The sequence below is a fragment of the Lepidochelys kempii genome, chromosome 20 (assembly GCF_965140285.1).
Source record: "Lepidochelys kempii isolate rLepKem1 chromosome 20, rLepKem1.hap1, whole genome shotgun sequence".
In the NCBI taxonomy this organism is placed as follows: Eukaryota; Metazoa; Chordata; order Testudines; family Cheloniidae; genus Lepidochelys; species Lepidochelys kempii.
This window is the reverse complement of record NC_136399.1, coordinates 148,096-157,345: the sequence shown is the minus strand read 5'-3', so window position 1 is coordinate 157,345 and position 9,250 is coordinate 148,096. Positions and strand designations below refer to the sequence as shown.

Here is a 9,250-nt window from a genome sequence, read left to right as displayed (position 1 = left end):
GAGGGTTTGGGTGTGGGAGGGGGTATGGGTGCTGCAGGCTAGGGATGCAGGCTCATGATGAGTGGGTTTGGGGTGCAAGAGGGCTCTAGGCTGGGACAGGGGGTTGGAGTGTGGGAGGAGGTATGGGCTCTGGGAGTGCAGACTCTGATGAGGCTGGGGATGAGGGGCTTGGGGTGCAGGAAGGGGTTCAGGCACCCCCCCCCACAACTCCTATTGGTTGTGGTTTCCAGCCCCTGTGACCAATGGGAGCTGTAGAACCAGTATTTGGGGTGGGGGACAGTGTGTGGAGCCTCCCAGTCCCTGGCTGCCAAGCACCTAGGGGCTGTAGGGACCTGGTGGCTGCTTCCGGGAGCAACATGGGGCCAAGTCAGGTAGGGAGCCTGCCTTACCCCAGCTTCCTGCTGCACCACCAACTGGACTTTTAATGGCCCAGACAGTGGTGCCAACTGGAGCTGCCAGGGTCCCTTTTTGACCATTCTGGTCAAAAACTGGACATCTGGCAATCCAAACAGTCACATGTACTTGCATCTTGTGTGCCTAACTTCATGACAGGAGTGAGGTTTAGGACAAATCCTCCTGTGTGTTGGCATCTCCCATTGGCTAATGTAGGGAGTGCCTCGCTTTGTATGGTGGCTTTTGTGAATCCCATTCTTAGGTGCTTGTCTTCCCCCAGTCATTGTGCAGGGGGCCAGGCACCTGACTCAGGTTTTGTGGATCTCATTATTCCGGTGTTTTTCTAGGCTCCCAAGTCCTTTTGTAGATCTAGGCCTGCTGGTGGTAAGGGGATGTACCTATACACTTTCTAGCTCTCTCATCTATCCTCTGGCATAAGAAGTGGTCTGATCATATTAGTAGTCAGGTTTTTAGGGGCAGTGTAAAGAACTCTGAAAAGCCTTTTGCAAAATAATTTACTTACAAAGTTATAAATAGAGAACTGATTCCAAGAAAAACAAACAAAGGAAATGTAAACTGCCAGCAAATGGAATATCATTCAATGGCTGTTGAACTCTGCTGGCTTGACCAGCCCTGTAGAAGAGAAACCATCAAGGGCTCTTGACAGACATTTGCTCCCTGTTTCATGGCTATGAGAAGAACAGCCTTGGAGGAGAAGGGCTAGGAAATTCCTTGGTTTAGTAGGGCTCCCACAAATGAGTGAAATGCCTGGTTAAGCTTTCAAAACTCCCATATTGGCTATAATGTCATGGGGACATAGATCATACAAAAAAAACACTAACTCTTGAGAATCCACCTTAGGTGTTAAACTGAGCCCCATGCATGTTGGAGCAGGATTTGGCAGGGAGGAGGGTGTTCAGTCAATGCTGTGCAGACATAGTTGATACATTAATCTTATTTACTAAATTATTGATCAATTATATTGCTAATAGTTATAGGTAGTTAGCTCATGGCAATTTAGAGCCTTCATTAAAGATGCTCAGTACATGACTGAAGTGTGCATTGTAAAATGTATCCACAGCCTGATGCAGTGAGTGACAAAGTGGGTTCACTGCTCAACAAACTGTATTTATGATGGATTTCAAGTTTCTCAGGAAGATGAAATACCCAGAGTAAATTCAAGAGTCACAAGCTCAGGAAAGGGACCAGTCATTTTTTATTATGATGGCAGTGGGTTTCTCCATTAAACCAATGGGGCTTAGAGCCCAGCCTTCATAAATACAGTGTACTCCATTGGCCTTTTGTTATTAGGGAGAGGAACACATGGTTCAAACGGTGCCTGAGGTCCTAAATAGAATGACTCAGTAGCATTCCCTGATTAGCTTTTAAATTTTCCTAAGCAACAAAATTCACCCTGCCCTATTTTTTAGAAAATCCTGACAGAGCGAGGAGCGGACCTGCAGCCACCGACTCCCCAGCCAGGCTCTCTTAGGCAGCCACTGCACTGCACAGAGCAGTGACCCTGAGCAGCCATCTTCAGCCATGTGAGAAGCAGCTTTGTCCCACTCCCTGCCCATGCCCTGCTGCCAGGGACAGTGGATGAATGTGCTGGGGTAGGGGAGAGGCAGAGCGTCTCCCCCTTCCCCCCCCCCCTCCAGGTAACTCCAGGGAGGTGGGGAGAGCGCAGCGGTCCCTGGACTGGGCTCAGGGGTCACTGGGGAAGGTGCTGGGAGCAGATTCCCTGGCCTCTCCAAAGGCATGTGCTCCCTGCTGCTGTGGCCCCAGCCCTCACAGGAGCTGGCAGGATTGGCTGCCCTGGACCAGGGAGATGGCTGGAAGTTTCTCCAGGAGGAGACCCGGGGGGGGGGGGGGAAGAAATCATGTGTCCTCCCCTTTACATCCTCCCACTCCCAAGGCACAAGTTGTCTGTGCTTAGGTCTCTTCCTACCATGATCCTGCACCCACCAGATACCATCAAATATCATCATGCTCTGCCAGCTCATGGGATGGTACCTGGCCAACTCTAGACTGCAGGCCTATTCAGAAGATACCCACTTATCTCTGGGATGCTGTGTGATTAAACCCTTTGTATGACATTGATCAATGACACAGGCTGCCTGTTCTGCTTTGCTTCCTCCATATCTTCTGCCTCCATGTCAAAGGTGCCTTTTAGAATTGCCAGCCTCTGTGAAATACTCTTCAGGTCAGGATAGAGAAGTACATTATACATCAGAGAAGCAAGGATTGCGCCTGTCATAGGGCCCACCCAGAAAATCTGCAGCGATAGGGAGAGGGAGACAAATAGCATATTAATTATTTATTGTATGGTGATAGTGCCTAGAAGCCAGGACTCCATTGTGCTAGGCAATGATTGTAGCCCCAAATAACTTACATTCTTTGAATGTGTGTCAGTATGGAGCTCAATGTTGGTATGCCTGTATTCCATGTGTATAAGCTTGAAAACTTTCAGTGTCTGGCAAGGCTGCGAATGCACCTTTTGCCTCCTCATGCTCCTGTGCAAAGGATTAGAAGGTGAAGCAAGCCTGCCCTTCCTTCAGTTCCCTCTTACCACCTGTGATAGCAAGACTGCACCTTCATTGTGGCTGACAGACTAACATTTTGAACTGGTGAAGTTACATCTTCACTCTTTTTTATTGATTTTTTTTTTTGAGGGGTGGCCATTTCCTCCCAATAAATTAGACAGACAGGTTGGACAGACAGGAGGGGCCTTTTATGCCCCTCTGTATAGTGGAGTGAGGTGTTTTGTGCCAACTGCTAGTTATGGAGTCAAAGGCCATGGGGTTTGTAACCCTTCTGCAATGTAGCAGCAGTGACAAAGCCTGGGTCCTTAGTTTAGGGCCATCTCTTCAGTTTTAGTTTGAGCCCCCAACCCAATATTCTAGGCATCTGTAATCACTCTGGGTGTCTTTGCCAGGCAAGTCTGTACTCACAAGCACAAAGGTTTAAACCAATGACCTTTATGTGGGGGAGTGATTGGAGAAAAGGGAAAGGCAGGTTGGGATAAATATTTACACTTTTAACACCTACTCTGACACACAGGGTTGGTGCGAGTTCCTCTGCTCTCAGCCTGGTGCATGCAACTGCTCTCACTTTGCTGTTATTCTGCTACAAACTGTACCCTGTGGGGTGAATCCAAGGGTTGCTTTACTCTGCCTGTTGCTCAGGTAACTAGAGCTGCTGCTCGGCTCTGTTTTCTATTTCCATGTGAAATCACTGTCTAGAATCACACCCCTTACCTCCCCATAGCCTTTTTGGCTAGAATTAAACTTATGATCCCCTCAGCTGCCTTATCACAAAAAAGCCCCACAATAACACAGCAACATATAATAGCTCTGCTTCTGCTCCTCAGTTTTTGTGAGGGCCTCTTACCCCACCTCAGTAAATATGCATTGTCAGAGTGACCCTCCCACACTTTCATTGTCTCTGGTCTGCCCAGGTGGGTTCCCAACAGGCAAATCTCAAAAATATGGACCTCAAGTACAATATTTAGTGACTGTATACCCCACTGTCCTCAAAGTACCTGCATTTAGTACACAACTGAGGTCCTGACAGCAAGAACCCAGCCTGTATATGACAGGTTTCAGAGTAGCAGCTGTGTTAGTCTGTATTCACAAAAAGAAAAAAGGAGTACTTGTGGCACCTTAGAGACTAACCAATTTATTTGAGCATAAGCTTTCGTGAGCTACAGCTCACTTCATCAGATGCATTCAGCTCACGAAAGCTTATGCTCAAATTTGTTAGTCTCTAAGTTGCCACAAGTACTCCTTTTCTTTCAGCTTGTATATAGTATCAGCAGGGTAACCATGTTAGTCTGGATCTGTAAAAGTGGCAGAGTCCTGTGGCACCACCTTACAGACTATACAGCCTGTATATGAAAACCTGGGAGACCCAAGCTGCAAAGCAAAGGCAGTTTGTGCCTTAAGAATCTGACAGCCTGTTTATCACTCACAGTGAGAATTTGCTAATTCATATCCTACTTATCTAGTATGTTAAACAGAACCACAAACTGAGTTTATTTACTAGGTAATCACTTATAAACACTTAAACTTATTTTATGTTTTAATATAAACCAGTGTGCGTTTGACTAAGGAGTCTGGGGAAAAAAAATCTCATCTTGGATACCACAAGCATGCATGGTCCTCTTCACATTGAGGGAGAGGCAGACCAGCTGTTAAACCCATATACTGGACACAGTTTGACCAGGGCAGGATGGTACTGCTCTGGGGTCCTAGGCTGGTGGTTAGAGAGCCTGCATGTAACTGCAGCTGGGTGTGTCCCTACCTGTGTAAATGCTGGTGAAAGTGCAAGCTGGGAGGGCTTTGCAGCTTGTCACAGCAGCACAGTGTGAGAAGAAGCCCAGGCTGGTGGGTCAGAGGGCTCAGTGGTACCCCAGTTCCAGGTGGCACCCCATGGGGAATCAGTCACACTGACCATGTCAACCTCAGTACTGAAAACCTTGTTGCAAAGACTCCTGGCTCCATCCCCTTTTCCTTCCCAGTCAAAATGGAGAAGTGCCCCCCCATACTGAGAACATTCAATAGGAAGCACTCTAGTTGGAGGAAGAAGCCCTTGACACAAACTAAAGATGGTGCCAAGACACTGGCAGCTATAGCTGGGGGTGAGGGAGGCTAGCTAACTGGTGCCAAGAACTGTGGAGGCAGTGGAACTGGAGCCCTTTCCAGTATCACTATTTACCTTTGACTACTGGGGGGATATGATAGAGGCCTATAAAATCATGATGTGTTTACATTTGCCACACAAGAACTAGGCATCAAATGACATTAATAGGCTTCAGGTTTAAAAAAAAACAAACAAAAGTAAGTATTTCTTACTTACAATGCACAGTTAATCTGTGGAACTCTTTGCCAGAGGATATTGTGAAGGCTGAGACTATAACAGCGTTCAAAAAAAGAACTAGATACATTTATGGAGGATAGGTCCATCAATGACTACTACACAGGATGGGCAGGGATGGTGTCCCTAGCCTGTTTGCCCGAAGCTGGGAATGGGCAACAGGGGATGGATTACTGGATGATTACTTGTTCTGTTCATTCCATCTGGAGCACCTGGCATTGGACATTGTCAGATACAGGATACTGGGCTAGATGGACCATAGGTCTGACCCAGTATGGCTGTTCTTATGTTTCTTCCAACTGCTACATAAAAAAACAACTTTGTTTTAAGAGGCCTGTTGGTCAATGTCACTGATCATGGGTTCCTGAAGGGAGGCACAAGCAGGTGATTAAACTGAACTAGCCCTATGTGGCAACAAGCAGTTGGTATACAAGGGACCCTGAGCTAAGAGTAGAAGAATCACAAGCTTTCACCCCAAGAGAAGTGAGAGCAAGAGGCCTAACACCCAACGTGGTGCACTCACAGACCAGATAGTGGGAGGGGGAAAAGGTGTGGCTAGCCCCTTAACAGTGAAATACTGACTGATTACAAGAAGATGAAGACAACTTGGTCCCTGCCTGCAAAGTGGTACACCCAGCTAACTCAGACTTCTGGGGACCTTCCCTTCCAGGTCTTTGGAACATCTAAAGAAGAGAAAGAAAAAAGGAGTACTTGTGGCACCTTAGAGGCCAACAAATTTATTTGAGCATAAGCTTTTGTGAGCTACAGTTCACTTCATCCGATGAAGTGAGCTGTAGCTCACGAAAGCTTATGTCACAAGTACTCCTTTTCATTTTGCGGATACTGACCAACACAGCTGCTACTCTGAAACCTAAAGAGGAGGCTGACTCCTATGTGTCCTTCCCAGACTTTACACTGAGCCCAGTGCCTGATGGGGAAGGAGTTGGGGATTTAGTAAGTGCTGGATTGATCACATTCAGTGCAGACATAATTGATAATGTTCAACCCATGTTACTCAGTGTTGGTCTCAGTACATTGATATAAGGAGCTCCTAGAAACCTGGGGTGCAATAAGGCCAAATTTCAACATCTCACCCAAGGTATTTTGGAGATGGTAGAGACCCCTGGGACAGAAAGGGAAAGGACAAATGATATTACCCAGTGAACAGTAAACTTATTGACTATGACAGCAGGGCCAAAGGATCTTGCAGGATTCATGGAGCAGCCAGTGAAGTAGATCTAGTAAACAGAAATGGGGAAGAAAGTATAAGGAAAATGACATGGTCTAAAGATGAATGAAGTCCAAATGAACCTCATGTTTGATTTGTCATATCTTTCTGGTTGTAGTTTAGGCAGTTAGACATTTACAAATCTCTCTCTACTAATTTATAGTTTAGTCATTATTGCTGTATGATGGGAGAAGCCTGGAATTGGCCTAGTTGGGAGTTCCTCCCACAGCAAGCATCTTGTACTGGGAGATACTGGGCCTGGCATAACAATAAGCTTTCCCCACAGCCAGCACTCCTGCCCTCCTCCTGCCTCCCAAAAGCGCTGCTTGGGTGTTTAGAATTGGTTGATTAGAAACAAATAAAAAGCATGCGCTCCATTAGGTATAAACCTCTCCATGGTTTATGCAGTGCCTAACAAGCTTACCCCAATCAGGTGTCCCAGAGCAACGGATAGGCCAATGAACGTGGCTGGGGAGTTGGCATTTCTGTGTCTGTCGGTGGAAGCAAAATAACAAAGAACCAGCTGAAAGGTGAGAATGAGCTCAACAGCAACTGCTTGTCCAGAAGTGATGTTGCTCCGCACCTGGGGAAAGGGATGGCAAAGGGACTTCTTAGGAGACCACAGCAGCCCATTGACTTCTGCCCACCAGCCACACTAGGTAATGCTGCTGCCTCACACAATCCACCTCAAAAGCAGGCATCTGCAGTAACACAAGCTCCTGGGAGACTTAAGTATAACAGTGGGGGTAAGGGGATCTTTCATGGTTTGTTTCCTTAATTTTGGAGCCATGCAGTACCAACTGACCGAGTGTAGGAATGATAAGCACAGAATGTACAGATCAGGCATCGACAGCAGATTTTGGAACAGTAGTAACCAGTTTTCATAGGCTATTGAGGACAGATTTTCAGAATGGCTCAGCATCTAGCAGCTCTCATTGAGAACAATGGAGAATTCTACACATGCACATCAATTGAGAACCATGGGGGCTCTAGGGTGCAGAGCTCTTTTGAAAATCTGTTCCTTATGGTTTAGGTACTATATTGCTGGGAGCATGAAAAAGCAGAGAGGAAGGCAAGTACTCATGCAACTAAAATCCACTTAGCTGGGAATGCGTGGAAATTATTTGAAACATATGTAAACAGCAGGAATGCTCAGCTGTAGGTCCTATCTGTGGAGTCCATTAAGTTGTTCTGATATCTTGGGTGACTCTTCCTTGTTCTGAGCCTCACTTCTCATCTGTAAAAGTGTGAGAGTCACAGTAATAAATGCTTAGTACATGCACAAGCCTTTACTAAGGGTAAGCACTTCCACTAGCCACTTCTTTGGCTTGACTTAAATAGACATAGATTCATGAGGTATCTAGTATAGTTTTGTTTGACCTGTATCTAAAAACCTGCCTGTACTGAGCATTCATTTCTAGCTGGTCACTTGGCAGGTTTCACTGTAAAGATCAGCCCATTTGTGTTTCCATCTTGAGCAGATGGCAGTGATTTTTATCACAAATCCCCCTCAATTCATACCTACCACAGCACTGGCCTCCTAATTTAGGAATTACAACATAATTCAGCATGGTTGGCTGTTTCTCCTCCTGCAGCGGGGTTCAGGTCAGGATTGAGGGGCATTGACATTGCTATCAGTCACTACATATTAACCCAAGCCTGGACTAGCAGGGGGGCCACATAGGTAAAGAGTGAGGGGACCGGAAGAGGTGTGGTTGGGAAGCTTGCACATGTCTGGCTCATAGCAATGTTAATGGTCATTCACTTTCATCAGCACTACCAAAAAGAGAGGTGAAGAACTCACTGTGTTAATGGCTAAGCTTCCTCGGACCTCTGCAGGTGTCACTCCATACAGCGTGGCTGCTCCAGCGATCCCTCCGGCCAGCTGGGCAACCATATAGCAAGCAGCTCTTGCCAGAGAGATACGAGAGCCAAGCAGGAAGGCCATAGTCACAGCTGGGTTGATATGAGCACCACTGACATGCCAGGCAATCTGGACCACAGTAGCTGCAGCCAAGTTGAAGGTAATAGAGATCTGTAAGATGGTGGGGAGGGCTGAGGGCCAGTGGAGGGCTGAGCCCAGGCCAAAGAAGACGTAGATGGAGGTGGCTAGGAACTCTGAGAAAACAGCCCGATAAAAGGTCACAGACAGCACCTCCTTCCACATCCTCTCATGAGGCCAACAGTGAGAGGGACAGAGGGAGTTTCTAATGCTGGAGCTCCTTTTTACTGGAGAATATTTGAGGAAACACTATGTAAATAAGTAAGTTTGTAAACTTGGGCAGGACCAGGAAATCCAGAACCTGGAAATTCTTCAGTGAAGGAATGTGTTAGACCTACCCAGTTCAGTACACATCAATGCTCCTTCGTCACCCCACTCCCCACTGTCCCAGGGTCTTAGCTCCCAGTACTAGACTTAACCCAGTTTCTGAACCTCAGAAATGTGTGTTTCATTGCTGGGTTGTCATCTTAGTGTAATATAGGCAGGGCAGACAAACTCCTGTGGGGACCCTGGAATTTCACACACAGACCAAGACCAGTGCACACCCTCCCCCAAACCCCACCACAGGGTTTGTGGGGTTTTGGAATGGACAGTCAGAGGAGAAGATAATGGGGACTGGGGTGAGGGAGTGGAGGAGCTGGGGTGGGAGGGACCATATGGATGGGGGAGCCTTGTGGATATTGGGGAGGGCTTGAAATGGGTTGCTTGGGAATGGGGGGCTCAAGTAGGTGGGAGATTTTATAAGTGGAGTT

The 9,250-nt window shown here is 46.9% G+C and overlaps 1 protein-coding gene across 1 annotated transcript; it reads right to left on the bottom strand.

Moving 5' to 3' along the window:
- Positions 1 to 2,470: 2,470 nt before the first annotated feature.
- AQP6 (aquaporin 6) lies at positions 2,471 to 8,663 on the bottom strand. Its single transcript, XM_073318656.1, has 4 exons — positions 8,301 to 8,663; positions 6,921 to 7,079; positions 6,426 to 6,506; positions 2,471 to 2,668 (listed from the first exon to the last, which is right to left on the bottom strand). Exons 1-4 carry the CDS (start codon positions 8,661 to 8,663, stop codon positions 2,471 to 2,473), a joined length of 801 nt encoding a protein of 266 aa, XP_073174757.1.
- Between the last annotated feature and the right edge of the window lie 587 nt (positions 8,664 to 9,250).